We start from the raw sequence: 21,501 nt of genomic DNA, 5'->3' as shown, positions 1-21,501 counted from the left end.
TTTAAAGTCCTCTAACTCTACACCCATCAATGAATATTTCTTTATTTATTTGCACTCAATCATATGAACTGCATTCTCATTCATACAACCTCATGTGATTCTTTCAAATTGTTGACTGAGACAATACACACCCGATTCTTACATTTTCTCACAATAAATTTTAACATCTCTATTGGCCAAATCAAGAAGTAAATGAAGTGCATGGATTTAAATCATCACAACTTCTTCCATCATTAAAGATCAATACTCTCTACAACTTTCATCCAAAAATTCATTACTTATCATTTTAAGAAGAAAGATAAAGAAAACTACTTAAAATCTATGGAGAAAATAAAATTACAGACTTTAATTTAAAAGAAGAAATCATTGTCAAACTAACAAGTCGCGATTAAAACCAAAAGTAGTCTAAAACAAAAAGATAAAAACTTATCTCAAGTCCTCGACAAAACTCTTGAAGTTCCTTTGATTCTCTTCTCTTTTACAATCACTCAAAACAAAATAACAAAAATGATAAAGTAAATAAAAAGTGGTTCCTGAACATCTCTCCGAACTAACTCCACAGAGAAGAACTTTCAAAACCTAACAATATTTTTAGGACATTTTCTAAGTCCTCTCTTCTTTCTTTTATGGTTTTCCAAGAGGTGCCTTAGGATCTCTTCAAAATGTGTCTTGATTCAATGTATTTGCCCAAAAGACGCATCCTTTCATGATAGTTTTTGTCCATGGTGGTTACAACCACCTATTAAGTCAATGAGTGCCTCAAAAACCTCTTCCAAATTCATTTTAGAAACCCGATTTCACTCATCTAGTTACTACCACTGGTGCTTAAGCACGGGGTCTCGGCGCTTAGGCGCGGCCTTCTCTGTTTGACTGGCACTTAGGCGCCAAAACTCCTTTACACAATTTTTCATCTTTTTTGCTCCAAATTTGATCTTTTTCCACTCCTTTAAGTGGTTTTTTTCCATTTTTACCTGTATTTGCAAGAAAAATACAAAAATATCTTCCATTAAAGCGCAATATCTCAAAAATAGGCATAAAAAATGTGTCTAAAGACACTATATTTTTTAGGTGTATCAACATAGCTGCCTTTGATTTTGGTAGAGAAACATGGTTCTTTGATTTCTCGTAGAAAAAGTTATTCACCATTTGTAGTACGGAATAGCTACAAAGTTTTTTTATCCTACAAACCTCCCACAGTCTTGTAGAATGGGCTAGCTACAAAGTTTTTCCCATACCGTAAGATCCAACTATTTCAACCCCTCTAAGGAAGGTTAGAAGCATCAAAGCCGTGAGAAATCGAGACTTAAACCAACCAGAATTTTGGTTTAATTCTTGCAATGTAAAGTCACTCAGCTTTGCAAAGAATTTGACCACTCAGGTGCTTCTTAACTGAGGGCTTTCTCTAGAAAATAAACAATAAATCAAAAGGAATATGGTTGCATTGACTAGTGTCGACCGACCAACTTGCCTAGCATGGGCGACAAAACCCATGATAACACTACAAAATTAGTCATTCAAAAGGTGTACAACTAGTGTCAACCGGCCAACTTGCCTCGTGTGGGCTATCAAACCCACAATGTCTAGCAAAGTCTATTCCTAGGGCTAGTTAAGGAAGAAAATGTGAGGGATTTTAGATAATCTCATCAACATGGCATTTGATGTCATGTTTCTTCACGTAGGATAATGCTCTCCTAGTGGTAGGAGAGAGGATGAAGTTCCAATGAAGCTCTCTTTTAGATAATCTCATCAACATGGCATTTGATGTCACGTTTCTTCACGTAGGATAATGCTCTCCTAATGGTAGGAGAGAGGATGAAGTTCCAATGAAGCTCTTGCGAGGTTCGCTCCACTCTTCCAAAGAACAAAGAAGCAATCATTTAGAAGGAGAGTCCAGCGAGATTCTGACAATGTTCCCGTGGTGCTCTGAAGATCCTTCCCCAAGCTAGGATTAAGCTCTCCTTTAGTGTAGGAGAAGAGACACCTTGCTTCCTTGCTAGCTAAGCTCCTCCCCGAGAAGATCTACTTACACAGTCAAGGTAAGTGATGGAGGAAGAAGGAGGAGGTGAGGAGGAGAAGAGTTTCTTGTAGAAGAAGAAGAAGGAGAAGAGGAAGTAGAAGCTCTCATTCTCACCTTTTCCCCAAGCTCTTCACCTCAAGGCCTTCAAGATGAAACTCTAGCTCCAAGGAGAAAGAGGCACCGAGGAAGAAGAAGAGTTCAACTATTTGAGGAAGCCAAAAAGTGCTGAAGTGAGGAGAGCTCTAAAAATGGGGGATCTCAAGGCATAAACTAAAACTGATCAGTGGCTCGATTATGTAGTCAATTGAAAAGACTTGATCATCTTGTATGATACGAGTCATCAATTAGCGACATGTAGAGTAATGCCTTACTCCGTTTAGGTGGCTTATTTCCAATTCAAATTGTCATTTATGGGTTCAAGAACCTTGCATACAAGTTTTTTTGGGGATCTGATATAATGACGAAGATTTTCATACAACATATTTTCAGATAATAAAAGCACCAATGCCTGAAAATAGGGGGAAACTGATGCGTCATCAAATATCTTTATCATTTAAAATGAATCACCATACATTTGCTAAGAGTTTTGAGGCATTTTGCGAGTAAGAAATGTTCCGATTCAAATTAAAGTTCATCTAGATCTTCGATTGCAACAATCTTATAATCAAACTAATTGACTTAATGAGAGACCATATGTTATCAATATTGATCCAATCTGAGTCAGATCAACCCAAATCAATATGTTATATCGCTTATGAATGCTTTGGTTAGTTATTTGAGGATCAAATGAACTCCAAATTTTACATGTCTGTAATTAAATCAAGAGTTTCAATGAGATGAATCTAAGGATCCCAAGTTCACCTAATTTTATGCTCATTAAGGCCATCAAATCAGAAAGAATCTCCTATAATCAAGGGGATCAATTTAAGTCATTTGATCGGGAGATTATGGTGGTTATTTGCCAAATGATGAAAATGCACATCCTTTACGGCTTATAAATAGACCCTCTCTTTTCACATAGAGGGAAGAGGAGGAGGAAGGAGAAGGAGCACAATTTCAGTGTTTTTATGGGCTGAAAATCAGACAATAACTTTCGACCTCTGTATCTACTGACAACTGTTCGTTAGTGCGCTTACTCACCTACCGTTGATTGCCCCCTGTTCGTTGGTGGACTTTGTGAAGTAACGAAATACTCTGCAAATGAACAATGTATATTGCAAAGTAATAAACTACTATGCACAGTAGCGACACACATTGCAGTATAAAGAAGTATTCTATTAAATAATGATGCACATTACAGAGTGATGGAATACCTAAGGAGTGGTGATGTCTCTTGCATATGGAGTAAAGCAGCATTCTAAATGCTGCACAACGGCATAACCCAAACACAATGTATCAAAGACTGGTGATAACTTCGAGCATCAGCTGCTTTCAATTGTTATACATCAAACCTTTCTATATACGAAAATTGTATTTAGAGAGACCGCGTAACCCTTTCTCAGTTATGGGAAAAGGATTTGTCTTTGTATTTACGAGTTTATAATGAATCATTTTAACTGGGCTAGACACTCTCCGGATTTTCTGACCCTTTGAATTTTTCCACGTAAAAATTGATAGTGTCTTCTCTTATTTCTTTTATTATCTATGTATATGATGAATTTTATACAACATCAAGACGTTAAATTATTACCCCACCTATGCATATTTTCCAGCTCACAATAAATATTAATTATTAAATTAAATGTATTTTATAAATATATTTGAATAAATAATTATATAGAAAATATTAAAAATGTAAATATACCAGAATGGTATATAAATTCCTAGTCATTAAGATAACGTTTAACCTGCGAGACAGCGTACCGTCTTTGGCGCTCGATTCTTCCCGGTTCTGTTATCGACCCTCAGGTCCCTTCAGTTCATATGGATACTGAAAACCTAACCCTGACGACCTCTTCCCTCTTCCTCTCCTCCGTCGCCACCTTCGCAGCTGAATCGCCTCAAGTGCATCCTCCTAAGTCCTTCGAATTGCTCTCCCATTGCTCCCCTCTTCCCACCCTCCCCTCTTCTCTACCGACCTTTAAGCTTATTCCAAACTCCCGCTTCATCGTCGATGGCTTCCGCACTGCCGGAGATTTTTCAATCTCTTACTTTCTCTCCCATTTCCATTCTGACCATTATACAGGGCTGAGCCCTACCTGGTGCCGTGGCATCATATTCTGCTCTGAGACAACCGCTTCGCTTCTCGTGGAAATCCTCAAAGTTCCTCATCTCTTTGTCTATTCCCTACCCCTTAACAAGACTGTCACGATAGATGGAAGTACTGTCACTTTAGTGGACGCAAATCACTGTCCTGGTGCAGTCCAATTCCTGTTTGAAGTTGGACCTGAAAGGTATGTTCACACCGGTGACTTCAGATTCTGCAAGTCCATGAAACTTGACCCATTCTTACTGAAATTTGTTGGCGCCGATGCTGTGTTCTTGGATACTACTTACTGCAATCCCAAATTTGTGTTTCAGTCGCAAGAGGAATCGATTGAGTATGTTGTAAAAACTATCCAGAGAACGAAGGAAGAAAATCGAGGATTAGTCAAATCAGTATTGTTTCTTATTGCTACCTATGTTGTTGGAAAAGAAAGGATTTTGCTTGAGATTGCTCAAAGATGCAATTGCTTGGTGCATGTGGATGGCAGGAAGATGGGGATTTTATCAGTTTTAGGGTTGAGTGATATTGGTGTTTTCACTGAGGATGCTTCGGCTACTGATGTTCATGTGATTGGTTGGAATTTGTTAGGCGAGGTTTGGCCTTATTTCCGACCAAATTTTGTGAAGATGAAGGAGATTATAGTGGAGAGAGGTTATTCCAAGGCTGTAGGTTTTGTTTCAACTGGTTGGATGTATGAGGCGAAGAGGGATGGATTTGCCTTGAGGGTCAAGGAATCTCTCACGATTCATCTTGTTCCATACAGTGAACACTCAAGCTATGACGAGCTTAGAGAGTATGTGAGGTTTTTGAGGCCTAAACGTGTTATCCCAACTGTTGGTTTTGATGCAGAGAAGTTGGACGGGAAGCATTCAGTGTCTGTGCAGAAATATTTTAGGGGTTTGGTTGATGAAACAGCTAATAAGCATGATTTTTTGATTCCTTTGCACCAGAAGGCTGTGAAAGCTGATGGAAGGAGTGGAAATTTTATCTCTAGTAACACGAATGAACCTGATGAACCTGTGGATACTGAAAAAAGAGAAGATTTAGCTCTGATAATGGCTCGATCTGGGGAACAAAATTGCATTTTTGGGGAAGCAAGCTTAATGAAGGAAGAGGACATGAAAGCTAGGATAGAGGAGCTTCGTCATTGCTTGCCATCTTGGGTGAACGAGGACCAGATTTTGAACTTGATTAGATGTGCTGATGGAGATGTTGTTAAAGCAGTTTCTGATTTTTTTGAACGTGAAACTGAGTACTATAATCGCTCAAATGTTTCATCGCCGCCTAGTCATTCTCAAATAAGATCAAATAATCAGATTATACCGACTCCGGATTTGAAAATTTCTGAAGGAGCCATAGATTTTGTTACTAACAATTCAAGTCAAGATAACAACATGGCCATTAATAAGAGGGATATAGGAAGCTCTAGTGGAACGAAGAGAAAGGCTTCTAGCACTAGTAGTAGGTTAAAAAAGAAAGGGAAGATTTTTTGGACTATTGATTCATTCGGGCCAAAACAATCAACAATAACAAAGTTCTTTGGTAAAACTACACCAACACCGATAGTTGATAACACTGAACCATATAAGTGCGAGTTAGATCTGTTTCTTCAGGTGATAAACTATTGCATGGAGAGGAATGCTGCAGCTACTTTAATGAATAAAGTAAAGGGAAACGTAGATTTAGCAGTGGATATCTATTACAGAACTTCTGATGGTCATGCCATTAGCGACGCTGCGGAATTGAAGATTCTTTCCTCTGAAAAATCAGATTTTTTTGGGATGTCACTAGGAGAAATTTCAAAGGATGATGATAATTTGATAAATGTTTTGCTGCCAATTGAAAAGTATTCACCCATTGAACATGGTTTGCGCCTCTTGTTAATGAAATCAAGTGCTTTTGTTCAACATTTTTAGTGTTGATAGCCTTTTCCATGTGATCATCTTTATGAATCCTCCATTTATTTACAAATTTATTTGTTGTTTTTTGAGGAGCTGAGACCTTCTGTGACTGCCCATGTTTTTCTGTTTTTTTCCTGCTTTTTTTTTAAAGACTCATGTAACACAAAAACTTGATAAATTCTTGCAGCTTGCTGGAAGGCTGAGGAGCCCGCACCATATCTCCACTTGGCTCGTACTTTTGAACTGGCTGAACAAGAGAAAGGAAAGATAAAAACTTCTGCTATGTTTTGTAACATGTTCAGAAGGTCTGCTGTGAAAAGTTTCATTATTTCATTTTTTTTACCCTCGTGAGATAAAAATGGAGGTCAAATAGCTGTTCTTATAATTTATTTCTGTTTTACAGTTTGCTTTCTTTGTCACCTGCTGATGTACTTCCTGCAGTATATCTATGCACAAACAGGATTGCTCCTGATCATGAAAACATGGTTTGTCTATCTTCTTAAACTGATTTTTTTTTTCATTTTTTGTTGCAGAGAACGTTCATTTCTCAATACAATTGCTGAAGGCAATATTAGCTTTAGGTTTATTTAGTAGCAACAATTTTTTTATGTAACCGAAACGAAACAGTGAGGTTGCTTGTTTGATAATTTGCTTAAAAGCCCGTTTGACGCATTTTCCCTGCTGCGTTGCGTTTTAAACCACACTGTTATGATCTTTTGGGGCGCTCGATTTTCAACATGTTCTAGAAATGTGGGTCTATGGAACGACGTTTTGCGACTTCAATACTGTTAGTGCGTCTGTAGATTTGACTGCGGTCTAAACTCATTTTGCCCTTCGAACCCCTACGGTTTTTTCTTCTCGTCTCCATTCTGAGGCCATTTTCTTCATCTTATCCTTTCATCTTTGCTGCAGTCTCACATCCAACGCTTCTCTGCTGGGGAAGCTATTTCAAACATTGTTTTGAGTTGCTGTTATTTGGATTTACTTTTATCCCTCAAATTTCTGAGTTGTTTCAGTTGTCGGAGTTGTTTGGGTTGATAGAGTTATCATTGCTATTATGTTGTTTTGGTTGCCAAATTTGTTTGGGTTGCTGGAGTTGTTCGGTTGCCGTTGTTTAGGTTGTTATTATGCCATCCTTGCGTAGAAACGCCTTTTTTTGTAATCTAATGATTGATGTGAAGGTGGTTGTGTTCGGATGGGGGAGAAAGTTGTGTTCGGTCCCTCCATTTGGCTTGACTGCTCTGGTTTTCTTCTTTTTTCAATAAAAAATGAGGTGAATACTAGTTTTGCTATGGAGCTTGTTGTTGTTTTTGGATGTCGAGTAATCCTAGTTTTGCTAGTGGCTGGCATTCCATGGCATGAGTGTTGTAGAGGCTGTTGTTTTCGGATGTGGGATAATCCTAGTTTTAGTGGAGAATGCCATGGCGTGAGTGCTGTGGAGGTTGTTGGAGTAATCCTACTTTTGCTCATCAAATTAGTAACATATTTGTGGCTTCAATTGTGTATAACTTATATGATTATATTTATACTGATTACAACAGGTTCATTGATTATTGCATAAGTTATTCTTGCATCCGTAATTCCATACGTTCATTCATTATTGTATTGAGTATTACATAGGTTAGTGGTACTTTATGTGAAGCTATGTATTTCATTGATTTGCTTCAATTTTTACATTCATGGAGTATTGCACGGGTTAATATAATTTGATGTCAACCTAAGCAATTTCAAAGATCATCTCCATTAAAATTTTTATGCTAGTAGGATAAATTGCCTAATGTTGCTTTCATTGAATATTGAGTAGAAGGGCATTAAGATACAATACACCCAATTCTTATGTTATTATATATATAACACCTTCACTTTGCTTTTTTACATTTGTCGCACCCTATTCATATGTTGGAGTACTGTGGTGGTATTGTGGTTTAATGCTTCAGGTTTATGCAAGTGCAATTTTCAGTTATATACTAATTTGAACGCTTGATGTTTCTTCTGGAATACTTTGTTTCTATGGCAGTGATCGGATTTTTATTTTTATTTTTTGTTATGTTGAGCTTGCTATGGTGTTCATATGCTATATTATGATTGACTATCAATTTTGGTTGCTTGCGATTCTTTTTTACACTAATCCCGGAAGCTATTTTCTTTTTATACTCTCATGTAGCGATGAATAAAAGTCTATTTTGCAACCTGCGAAAAGGGGGTTTTGTGTTTTTTGTTTGAGGCTGTGATGCAAAGAAATAACATTAGGTGTAACACATTTAAATTGGAGATGCTTTTCTCACTTGGCTACCTCTTTAGAGCCATTTCGATGATGTTGATTCAAATTTCGTTAATATGTTTGCTCACATGCACAAATCTATTTATGATATGATATTTTATTGACTAGATCGAAGATGCGTCTCTAATACTTGTGAGGACACCAATGATAAATTTTTAATCTAAGCTCTTAGTTTTGATTCATTTTCATCTCTCAGTCAATTTTATTTGTAAATCTTCATTTTTATGAATTTACACACCACTCGACTACGTACATACCACATAAAAATTATGAGCAGTAAAAATGTAAATTTAAATGTATTATGTGTTAGATATGTAAATCCATGTGAATTATGTGGTATGTATGTAAATGTTTCTAATTACTTATAAGAGCACCACTCAATTATTTGTGTACTAAATTCAACAAGCTAGCTCAAAAGTCTGTCATTTATCTTTTTTTCTTGAACTATAGTATTGTTAAAATTTCTATGAGTTTAAAGTATGTTTATTTTCATGCTATTTTTAAGTCATCTCTAATGGGGAACCCAAGAGAGTTTGGAACAAACGCCACTTGGGAATGAAATGTGAAAATGATTTTTTGTGATATATGTTTGAAAGAGATCGGATTAGGCAATCGACCAATAAATCACTTTAATAAGGAGGGTTAATAGAATATTAAGACAAATTTCAAAAGAGAATGGTAGAGAATACAAGATAACTAAAAAAAAAGTGAGTTCAATTGAATAATTGATGAAGTTTAAATAATGATCAATTGGGTTGGGTAGGGTTGGGTTGTGATTCCATAAAGAAGACCATTGACGCATCAAATGAGTGATGGCGAGAGAAGCTACACGTAAGCTATTTATTTATACACTCCAATCTTTTTATTAAGTACACATGCGTACTTACAATTAATATCTATATTTGAAAAACTGTAGGTTGTGTTAAATGCAAAAAAAAGATGCTAAGGCATAGGTCCCGAACTGGAAGAGAAGCTTGATCAAATACTTGGTGTTGTTATTGCTACTGCAGTTTTCTAGCCAAGAGCCTTCCGAACCTACACGGTTATTACAATTTTGACCCAGAGAGAGCACTAATGATCTCATTGACGAATTGTTTCATGGGGCAAATGATCGCACTAAATTGAGCTATTCAAAATATAAGACATCTGAGAGTCCAAGAGATTAAAAAAAAAAAGGTGTTAGTTTTCTAATAAATCAAATTGCGGAGTTAGTGAATCTATGTACCACTATGACATCTATTTCGAGTGTGCCTCATAGATCACCATCCCTTTCTGAATCTAACATTGTGCTCGATCAATTCACAAAAAAATGTTAAGGCATTCCTCTTTATTTGCACTCTATGAAAGTGCTCAAGGATGTTAATAAGAAAGAGCTTTTTATGGCTATGGTTTTGGAGTAAAGGGTTCAGTATATTTGTTATTTATATGAGAATCATAATGTGTAGTTTAATTTCAGATACTTTATAAACTTTTTTGCAAAATATTGGAGTTGAATTGTTACGTAATATTCACTACTATTATCTTGTTTTGTTAGCTATCACCGTGCGCTTGTTGTGTACTATTGAATTGTTAAGCATTATATATTTTATATAGTTGATAAGTTGTTTAATGTTTGCATTTAAGGATATTAATCAAAGAAATCAATGTATGAAAATCATTTTTGCTACAACTTACCTAATTCATAAGTTCTGTGAGCCATAAATTTGCAAGTCTCCATGCTTGATCTCTATCTTCATTAAGGAGAATTGAGTTGCTGACTTACTTAATGGGTTACCCTGGAAGATTTCATAACATGTCTTGCATGTCATCTTTCATTTTTCTAGATCTCTTACAAGAGTAAGAAATTCATCATAACCTCGACGAATCATCCCGGACAACATCAAGAGAGATGTTGGTTATAACATTGTATATTTTATCACAAAGAATCTGTGAGGGCAACAAGTGAGTGATCTCAAAATTCTTCTAAAATAATTAATAAGTATTTCTATTGGTCTAAATGCCTTGGCCAGGTTGTCCTCTAGAGTTATAAAACCGTTAGCTACATCTTTTTAGACGTGCCATCATGGATACTCATGATTGTCGGTATATGCCTTGCTTTTAAGGTAAATATTATATTTCTATTTTGTTGTGTTAATAAATCACATAAATTTTAAGATTAATAAACTTCCTTGTTATATAGAATTGCATCAGAACGATTGATGGAACATGTGTGGATGCTCGTATCCCTAATGGTGAGAAGGTGAGATGTATTGGCCATTGCGACTCACACACACAAAGTATAATAATAACATGTGACTTTAATGTGTGCTTCACTTTCGTGATGACCGACTGAGAATGAATTGAACACGATAACTGTGTTTTCAAATATGTCACACAGTCACCTCAATGTAATTTTCCCATGCCGCTTCTAGGTTAGCCATCTTTACAATATGTGCATCTTATGCAGTCTACAACAAACTCAATTTATTCATCTTTTATTAGGAAAATATTATCTTGTGGATGTTAGATAGCCTATGCAATGAGTCTTTTTGAAGTAGTATCTTGATACAAATTATCCTTTGCTTGACCTTGAAAGGAGCAATCAAATGATTCGAGGAAAGAAATATTCAATGACTGACACTTACCATTATGTGGTGTCATTAAACAAGCATTCGAGTCTGGAAGAATAAATGTGTTATTCTAAGAGACATGCCTACTTACTCATTCCAAAAGTAGATTAAAATAGTTGGGGTAACCATACACTGCATTTTTTCATACGATGCCACCCATCACATCATGATGTGAATTCAATACTTTATATTAAGATCAATCATATGTCCTGCCTGAAGCGTATGAGTATCGAGTAAGACAAATAATGCCCGAGATTACTCAAGTTACAATGGACTCTCAAGCACAGGATGTGGAAAGAGCTGATGAGATGAAAGAGATTAAAGAATTCATTAGAAATTCTTTATATGATAATTAGAATGAGATAAATAATATTTTCTTTACCTATATTTCCATCCATTAACACTTTTTTATATTATGTGAGCAGAACCACTTTTAATTTTCTATATGATCTCCTGTACTCACTTTTTTCTTACTTGCTTACTCTTCTTTTACTGGTTTTCGACGTCTGTTATGCTAAAATTTCCCACTTCATTATAGCATATGCTTATTTTATTCGGTTTATAGTACATGTTTGTTGTTGACAATGGGTGTTCGTGGTTTGGGCTCTCCTAAAACAAACATTGTGACTGTGTTTTTGTTTAAACTATGATTTACAATGCTTATTTTCTTATTCAAGTTAACATAGATTTATTAAAGTTTGCGTTCTCAGGAAATATGAGTTCAAGGACTTCTGCTATTTCTAGAGTTGTGTATTTCAACTGTGCCTTGCAATGCTGCTTGTTTACATCATGTCGGGAAACTAGTTATGAAAGAAAATTTTATAGTTGACCTATAAGTAGATCAATAGATGATTGCATCTTTTTTAAACAAACTAATGACTATGAGGAGTCCACTTTAAATATAATCACATGCAGAGAGTTGTTTTTGAGAGAAAGTTCTCTAGGAGATTTGATCGTTTGGGCACCAGGAGTAACATAATAATAATGTTACTTTTTGTTATTGTAATTTTAATTTTTGTGTTACTCATTATTAAGTGTTATGTAACTTTTGCTGTAAGTTGTTTGACCTCACTTTTTGTAAATTTTTGGAAGAGTTTTCTCGAGTTTTGTTTGAAATCGTGATGAAACAACTAGCTTATAATCAGCACATATGCATAAGGTCATTATAGTATTTTTTCTCAAAAACACTCGCGTCACAACATCCTAAAAGCTATAGATATACCACTTCATCACCATCAACTTTCTCACAACGCCTTCACGGCAGAACATAACCAAACCGGTTCTGTCCAGGTTTTTGAGGGGTTGGTCGACTCTCCAAGGCTTGGAATGGCCGCCTAATTGGAGTGGGGCCGACTCCTAATTTTCTTAGGGCTATATCTTTGCTTTTGTGGTGTTTAGGGTTTAGTTTTTGCCGTGTTTTGTTTTGGGATAGTCATCTACATCTCTTTTCGCTCTATAGGTATTATCCTAGTGTTCTAAGTGGTGTTCTAGTTGTTCTTGATCTCGAAGTGGTTTAATCTTCTTATGCCTTTCCCCATCCTTTCTCGCATCAACCACCTTGACCTTTGTTGCTCTACCATTGCTGCCGCAACCTCAAAAATAACACACCTGTTATTTTTCCCATCCAACCTTGCTGCTGCCACTTAAGCAGTGCCCCCACCACCATTGTTGTTGCTCACCGCCTTCCCCTTTGCTGCCGCCAGGGTGTAACTGAGTCGAGCTCGAGCTTCCCTCGGCTTGAGCTTGAACTTGAGCTTAATTAATTAATCGAGTTCGAGCTCAAGCTAAAGTCCACGAGTTTGAGTAGGCTCGTGAGCGGACTTGTTTATTATAAAAGAGAGAAGAAAATATTAATTTAAGTTAGTGTTATCATAAAATGTTAGAATGAGTAATTAGAACATAAATAATAAGAAATCACTTGATATAAATTTAAAATATTATTTTTTAAACATTTTAATAGTTTAAAGATAAAATTTTGAAATTTAGTGTATTTTGAGTATATTTTTAATTAACTCTTTTTTAAACGAGCGCTCCCAAGATAACGAGTGAGTTGGCGCTGGCTTGCGCTTGGATTGCTAGCTCATTGAGCTCAGCTCACGAGCTACTTATCGAGCCGAGCTCGAGCCTACTCATGAGTCGGCTTGACTCACTTACACCCATGGCTGCCACCCCCTTCCCCCTGCTGGTGCCTTGTTCCTGGTGCTAACAGACCCTTGCCCACTCCTCGGAGGTCCAAATCCCTAGCTGACACCACCTCCACCTTAAATCCAACCCAAGTTTAAATGTTGTGTGTTGCTTTGTTGCAATTTCAGATTTTCATGATGTTTTGTAATAATTTCACTCGTGAAATCAATAGTAATATTTGTTTTCCATTGGATGTTTGTTAATTTCGGCATTATTTGGTATTAGAGCTAGTCTAACCGTAGTTCCATCCTAGTTTTACTAAAATCCACCAATATCTAACCCAAACTCCTTCCAAAGCTATTCCTCCTTGCTGAATTTTCAAATCAGCTATCCAAAAACAATTTTCCCCTGCCCTAAATCTGCTCCCATGCACCTGCTTTTACTTCCCAAATCTAAACCCAAGCCATGCCACCGTGGAGACGAACATCAAAAGTCGTTTAGGAACTTATCATGGAAGAGATGCAATAGGAAATCCGTCAACTTCAGTAAAGGTTGGTAACCGTCGGTCGTGATAGTGAGGTTTGAGGAGGAGAGGGGGAGGAAAGTCTGAACCCTTCCATAGGGATGATTCCTATGAAGAAGGCGATAGGTGCCGCTTTGGGATTCAGTATCAAAGGAAGCCGAGGTATTTAGTGACTTTTGGAGGACATGGAAACATGGTAAAAGTAGACTTACCAGATTTCGAGAGGAGAATGTATCCAGGTGACTTTATTGAGTGATTGCAGACTGTTTAGATGAATTTTAAGTATGAGAAGATGTCAACAGATAGGAGAATGAAACTTGTTGTCATAAAACTGAAGAAGAATGCCTCTTTGTGGTGGGAGAATTTAAAGAGAGTTAGATAGAGAGAAGGTAGGAACAAGATCAAGGAGATGCAGATGAAGTACCTACCCACACACTATCGCTAGGACGTGTTCTTGAAGCTACGTCACTTACAACAAAGGAAGTTGTTAGTAGATGAGTTCACAACGGAGTTTGAGGAGTTCATGCTGAAATCTGAGCTAAGAGAGCTAGAGGAGAATACCATAAGTAGGTATTTGGGAGATTTAAATTCAACCATCAGCCATGTAGTTTAGTTGCAGTCTTACTGGTCATTGAGTGATGTTCAGACATTGACTCTGAAGAGGTGGAGAGACAACATAAGCAGATCAAGACCCCACCATTATTCAACCAATCACCCACAGTACGAGGCACCATTAGAAGTACACCTAAGGAAGGTGTGAAAACTTTCCAGAAAGATGATCAACCTGATTAGATTGGGAAGGAGCCCGAGAGGAGCAGTACACTCAGTACAGTGTTCGCAAGTATTTCATATGTCATGGGTATGGACACGTCGCCTCCAATTGCCTTACTATTAGAGTTACCTCTTTCACTGAGCAGTGATTAATAGAAGTGGACAGTGGTAGTAGAGACAGAAGATAGTGAGGATGTGTAGGAGTACCAATTTTGAACTGATGAGGGTGAGATTTTTGTGATTCGACGGGTCATGCAGATTGAGACTATAAGTGAACAGTAGTGGCTTCGCCATAACATCTTTCATATCCGCCGCACTGTGAATGGAAAAGTGTGAAGCCTTATCATCGATGGAGGTAGTTGTGAGAATATGGTGTGTACAAAGATGGTGAACAAATTGAGCCTCACTACTCGGAGATATTTCCAACCATGTTCCCCAACTTGGTTGAAGAAGGGGAACAAGGTTAGCATTGACAGGAGATGTCTAGTAGAGTTTTTTATTGGAGCTCAATTTCATGGATAGGTGTCAGTTGATATTGTACCCATGAACCCCTGTTATAGTGGCATTTTGATTGCAAGACTCAGCATGATGTGTTCAAGAATTGTTATTCATTCTTCAGGGATGGAAAGCACATAGTTTTTCTAGTCCAGGGTTGTAGGTGCTCTTGCCATGAGAGAGGCGTCAGTGTAATATGTTTTGGTAATGTTAGAGAGTAGCAAGACACAAGGGTTGATATCAGACATAGAACTGCAACTACAAAGATAGTTTTAGGATATCCTGACTGATAGCTTACTGCTAGAGCTGCCACTGTTATGAGAGTTTCAGTCTGTCTTCACTTCAGAGAGGAATAAGCTAATCTTGAGCTACTTTTGGATTACTCAGCGGAGTACACTTGGCACGAAGTTCCAATTCATTTCAGTAAGGTACACACAAATGGTCGTCCAAATAGTGATGGTTACACGTAATTCGAGAAACATTTCAAGGTGTTATAGGAGATAGTATCTCCGATAGTGGGATCCAAATATTTCTAGAGACACGGTCGAAGGCCCTCCAATATCGGGAGATCACAACATTTTCGCTACTTTCGATGTGATCAGCCTGACTCTTACTCTCCCCAGTCCCGGGAGACTAACGCAGTGCGTCTGTGGATGCGAGACACAATAATGCAATAGGGAGTCACACTTCCCATGATCACGGCAGAATAGAATTGAACCAGTTTGGTCCAGGTTTTTGAGGGGTTGACCATTCCTCCAAGGCTTGGAATTCGCAACTCAATTGGAGAGGGGTCCACTCCTAGTTATTCAAGGACTATGTTTGCTTTTGTGGTGTTTAGGTTTAATTTTTGTTGTGTTTTGTTTTGGGGCAGCTGTCGACATCTCTTTTCCCTAGTAGTTTTCCAAGTGGTGCTTCGATTGTATTATGATCTCTAGGTGATATTTATCTTTTTTGTGCCCTTGCCCATCCTTTATTGCATCGACCCCCTTCACCTTCGTCGCTCACCCATTTTTTTCGCTGCTTATAAAACAACACAACTGCTATTTTTCCCTTCGAACCTTGCTGCCGCTACTCAAGGTAGCAACTCTTCCGCTGTACTTGCTGCTCACCACCTTCCCCCTTGCTGCCGCCACCCTCCAGCGTGCTAACCGACCCCCATCCACCTCTTCGGAGTCCACAAATCCCTAGCTGACACCATGTCCACCCTAGTTCAAACCCAAGTTCTAGTGTTGTGTTTTTTTGTTGCTATTTCAAATTTTCATGTTGTTTTGTTATAATTTCAGCCATGAACTCATAATAATATTTGTTTTTCATTGGATTTTTGTCAGATTATGATAACATTTTGTATTAGAACTAGCCTGACCCTAATTTCAGCATAAGGTTATCAAAATTCACCAATAACTAACCCAAACTACTCCCAAAACCATTCCTCATTGAATTTTCAAATTAAAAAAAAAAATTTGCCCCACCTTAAATTAGCCCCATACACCCGCTTTCATCTCCTGAACCTAAACCCTAATTATGTCACCGAAGAGAAAAGTATCGGAAGCCGTTCAAGAACTTACCATGAAAAATATATAGCGAGAAATCCGTTAACTTTAGCAAAGGCTTATTAAAATTGAGTATGAGACCCATAGTGAGGTTAGATCATAATAGCGAGATTCGAAGAGGAGAGAGGGAGGAAAATTTGAACCCCTTCCATAGGGATGGTTCTAACGAAGAAGAGGATAATTCATAGCGCTTTGGGATTCAATATCAAAGGAGGCTGAGGGATGGATTGACTTTTGGAGGACATGGAAACATGGGAGTAAAAGTAGACTTACCGGATTTTGAGTGAAGAAAAAGCTGGATAACTTTTAGAGGACATGGTTCTCTTGTGAGTCGAGGGAGCCAGAAGAGTTCCATAACCAGGTATTTGGGTGACCTAAAGTCTGCCATCAGCCATGTTGTTCGACTGCTGCCTTACTAGTCATTGAGTGATGTTTAGACATTGCCCACAATAGTAGGCTCCACTAAGAGAACACCGGAGGAAGGTTTAAAATTATCTAGAGAGGTGATAAAGCCGATCATAGCGGGAAGAAGCCCGAGAGGAGCAGCCAACTTAATGTTCATAAAGAAGTGTTTTAAATGTCATGGGTATGGAGACATCACATTCTGTTGCCCTACTATTAGAGTTGTCTCTTTCGCTGAGTAGGGAATAGTAGAAGAAATGGACAGTGATATTAGAGATATACAAGATAGTGAGGATGTGCAGGTGTACCAACTTCCAATTGATGAGAGCGACATGCTTGGGGTTCGATGGGTCCTGAAGACTAAGGCTACGAAAGAGCAGTAGTAGCTTCGCCACAACATCTTTCATACTCGTTGCACTATGAAGGGAAAATTCTGCAGCCTTTTCATTGATGGAGGTAGCTGTGAGAATGTGGTGTCTATATAGATGGTGTGCAAGTTTAACATCGTAACTCAGAGACATTTCTGGTTATTTCTCTGATTTGGTTTAAGAAGGGGATCGATGTTAGCATTGAGAGAGGATGCCCGTAGAGTTTTCTTTGAGGATCAGTTCTATAAACAGTTGTGGTGTGATGTTGTACCCATGGACTCCTGTCACATCCTGTTAGAGAGACCGTAGTAGTTTGATCACAAAACTTAGTATGATGAGTTCAAGAACTCTTATTCATTCATTAAGAATGCAAAGTGCATAGTTCTCCTATCTTTTGCTAATCTGGGATTATAGGTGCTCTTACTATGAGAGAGGTGCCGACAGAATCAATTTTGGTGATGTTAGAGGGTAGTGAGACAGAATGGCCAATATCAGAGACACAGGGAAACCACGACATAGAAGATTTCAGGATATCTTTACCGGCAGTTTATTGTCAGGGTTGCCACCATGAGGAGAGGTTCGACTTGTTCTCATTAAAGGAATGAGCTAACCTTGAGCTACTCTTGGAGGACTCTGTAGAGTATGTTTGACACAAAATTCTAGTTCATTTCACAAGGTACCCACAAATGGTTGGATAGATATTGATGGTTGCACACTATTTGGGAAACTTTTCACGTGCTTTATGGGACAGTGCCTCTGATGGTGAGATTCAGGCGCTTCTAGAGGTGCAATTGAAGGCGCTCCAACGCGGCTGACTTGACTCTATATTATGAGGAGACAGAAGTTTAGATGAATGATGTCGAAGCTTCCCCATCCTGGGAGATTGATGGGGGACATTTGCTGCATAGGACATTTGCAGAAGCAAGACGCGATGTCGCGATGGGGAGCCACACTTCCTGCGATTGTGGCAGAATAGAGCTGAGTCGGTTCGGTCCAGGCTTATGAGGGGCCAACCGGCTCTCCAAGGCTTGGAATTGTCGCTTAGTTGGAGTGGGGTCCACTCCTAGTTATCCCAGTACAATATATTTGCTTGTGGCATTTAGAGTTTAGTTTTTGTCGTGTTTTGTTTTGGGACAGTCGTCGACATCTCTTTTTTCTCTATGGCTTGTAACTTAGGGTTCCAAATTGCATTCTGCTGTATCTTGGTCTCTAGGCGGTGTTTGCTCTTCTTATAGCCTTCCCCATCCTTTCTTGCATCTGCCCCCTTCACCGTCGAGCCCTCCAAGTTAAACCCAAAACAACATTAGGAAAGCAATACTGGAGTTAACCGAAAAAAAACACTAGGAAAGCAAATGTTATTGTTGAAAGCGAATATTATTGCTGAAAGCGAATAGGCGATTACAATCATACACACTTGAAAGGTAAATAGAACAACAGACACGAGTAAACACCGCTGAAGTGTATCTCAAGGATGGCGGAGGTCGGCTAGGTGGATTAGAATGGCTAACGGATGTGGAATGCCGGTAGCAGGAGAGGGGTGCAAAAATATTGGGACATGTTTGTTGTCCTGGATGGTGGCAGCGAGGAGTTGGGGTGGGTAGCGGTGGAACAGTAGGAAGGCGGTGCTCTCTGTCTGTCTGGGGCAGAGGTGGCAAGGTTGGAGGGCTGGAACAATAGGAACAAGGCTGGAAAGGTGCGGTTTGGCAAGTAACAATGTAGGAAGTAAAGGTGGAGGCAGTTGGGAGACTATAGGCTACAGTAAAACAAAAATGCAAAGGAGCTTCTGGGTGGTGGTAGAGGTGCAAGATGGTTGGACAGCGGTAGCAGCAATGTTGGTGGGCTGGAACTGCTGGGGTAGCGAGTGGAGGGAGGGGAATGCGATGGAGATGGTTGGAACTGTATAAAACAACAACTAGAATGTTGTCCTAGGCGGTTGCAACAATAAAGGACAGCCAGAAGCAAAGTGGGAGGGATGTTAAAGGGCGTAGGGAAGATAAACATCACTTGGAGATCAAGATACGACCGAAGCACCACCTAAATCCCTATGATACAACCCTCTAAAGGAAGAAGAGATGCTAACATTTGTCCCAATATAAAACACATATAATTTCCAATCAAACCCTAATACAACACATATATTAAAAATGACTAAAAGAAAAGAAAGGAAATGAGGAAACTTGATAAAAATTGGAAAACAAATCGAACAACTGTCGTTTGGTTCGTGGTCGTCCAACAGTGGGAGATTGTCGTATCAATCTCTCTAGGTTGAGGGAAATTTGATCTTATCCGTTGAAGCTTTTGTCTCCTTGAAGTATTGAGTCAGATCAGGCACGTTTAAAGTAGCATAATTGTTGCAATTTCTTGGTATGTCAATACTGTAAGCATTTTCATTCCAAAGCACATCCTAATAGAATATATATCTGTCCTCTTTTGACACAATCAGAACTGGAATTACAAGTGGATGAGTATCCTTATGAACCAAACTTTGAGCCATTAAAAATATAATTGGCTTCTTCCAATCCTCATACTCGCCTGAATGTATTTGATAAACAAGTATGCAAGGATGATTCAACTCTGAGACGAAATTTATGGCAGATTGGGCAACTCTCAATAGCAATCACCCAGGAGATGCTTATTATCCAGTAGGATGTGGATCCCATTATAGGATGTTCTTTCCCCCAATGATTCCAAGGCAATTTCCAACATTGTGGTTCATTCATCCTGTCTGATCATCTTTCGATGGTTACATTGTTGAACTGATTTTATTATATAATTGACTCTATATAATCTTTCAGAAGTGGCTTAAACGAGTCTCGTCTTTGACATGTTGTACCTTCCTCAGTAGGGCAACTGAAGAAGTAAACTATATATCTGAAAACTCTGAAATTCTCTTATTCGGGTTTGCTCTGTCTGTTATTGGTTCCTAAAGACTCTTTTGGATATCCACTATCAGTCCAACTGATGCTTCTTTCAACACCTGCAAAAAAGTTGTTTGAGGCGCCACAACCTCATATTCTGCATGAACGCCCATTGTATCGAACTTACTATCTTCTAGAATAACTTCAACTAATCTAGTTGGAGTCTCTCTCATATGCATATCTTGAATCACTAGTGCCTCTTTGTGGTCGGCTTGAAGTTGAGACTCATCTCTGACGCCTTCATCTTTTCTGACGCCACCATCTACTTCTCCAGTTGCTCTTTGATAGTGAAAAAGATCGTTCTCCTGGTTGTGCAATCTGATTCCATATGCCCAAAATCCATGGAACTTAAAACATTTCCTTGACAGGATAATTTGTTTTACTTGTTCTTCACTCTGGACTTGTGTTTTCTCTGGCGGGATCAACTTGGATGTTCTGCTTAGTGTACTTTTGCTGCTTGATTCTTGTGTTGAACTCTATTTATAAGATGTGGCGGTCATTTGGTGATGTTACCTTTTCACTTTTGAAGCTAGGGTATGAACATTCAGTCTATAATGAACTGGTAGGTACTAACGTTACATTTCTCATTTTATCTTAGATCAAGTAGTAATTTTACCCTTCCATTCTCGTTGTCGAAGAATCTTTATGCTCTCCCACCAAAAAGATGTGCTCTTTCTTAACTTTCTGACGACTAGTTCCACCATTTCCTCTGGTTCAACTTCCTGCCAATCAAAGACATATTTCAATGCCAAGAGCCACTCAATGAATCATCCGGATCTATTTAACTGCCAAGATATGATAAATTCATATTTACTTCAAAATCTCAGCTTTTTCAATATTTCATTTCATATCTTTAAGGTAGTTATTATTCTTTATCTCTGGAATCAAATCAAGTTTGGGCGACCCCTAGTCTTCACTCTATAGCGGCGAGCCTCCGTTGCAGTTTGAGGGTTTCCCACTACGTATCTTTCCTAAAAATTTTTTGGACACCTCTTTGTGAATTTTTCATAAGCAGCATGGTGCTATTTCCTTCTGATCAGGTCTCCAACAATTGTGTTTTTGGTAGCATGATTAGGGATTAGGTGTAGGTAAGGGGAAGAGGGTGTATAGGGATGATGTAAGGTGGGAAAAAAGTGTTTGGGTGGCCAGTTTGAAAAATCAGTAAGGGAAGGATTTTTGTGTGGAGGTTGGGTTGAGTATTGGTGGATGCTAGAAATTCTAAGATAGTACTAGGGTAGTCTAAGTCTAATACCAAATGATATCAAAGTTAACCTAAAATAATACTAGGAAAGCAAATAAGTGATTACAACCAAACACACTTAAAAGGAAAATGTAA

At 38.3% G+C, this 21,501-nt stretch overlaps 1 protein-coding gene across 1 annotated transcript in view; it reads left to right on the top strand.

The window, feature by feature from the left end:
* The first annotated feature begins 3,889 nt into the window (after positions 1–3,889).
* Positions 3,890–21,501, top strand: part of LOC110032291 (DNA ligase 6) — a 56,932-nt gene continuing 39,320 nt past the window's right edge. The window contains exons 1-3 of the mRNA XM_020735868.1: positions 3,890–6,089; positions 6,312–6,429; positions 6,528–6,609. Of these exons, the coding sequence (XP_020591527.1) occupies positions 3,941–6,089; positions 6,312–6,429; positions 6,528–6,609 (2,349 nt within the window). The 5' untranslated portion in view covers positions 3,890–3,940. The remainder of the gene's footprint in view (positions 6,090–6,311; positions 6,430–6,527; positions 6,610–21,501) is intronic.

The sequence above is a fragment of the Phalaenopsis equestris genome, unplaced genomic scaffold (genome assembly GCF_001263595.1).
Source record: "Phalaenopsis equestris unplaced genomic scaffold, ASM126359v1 Scaffold000909, whole genome shotgun sequence".
Lineage (NCBI taxonomy): Eukaryota > Viridiplantae > Streptophyta > Magnoliopsida > Asparagales > Orchidaceae > Phalaenopsis > Phalaenopsis equestris.
This window is presented reverse-complemented; position numbering and strand designations above follow the sequence as displayed.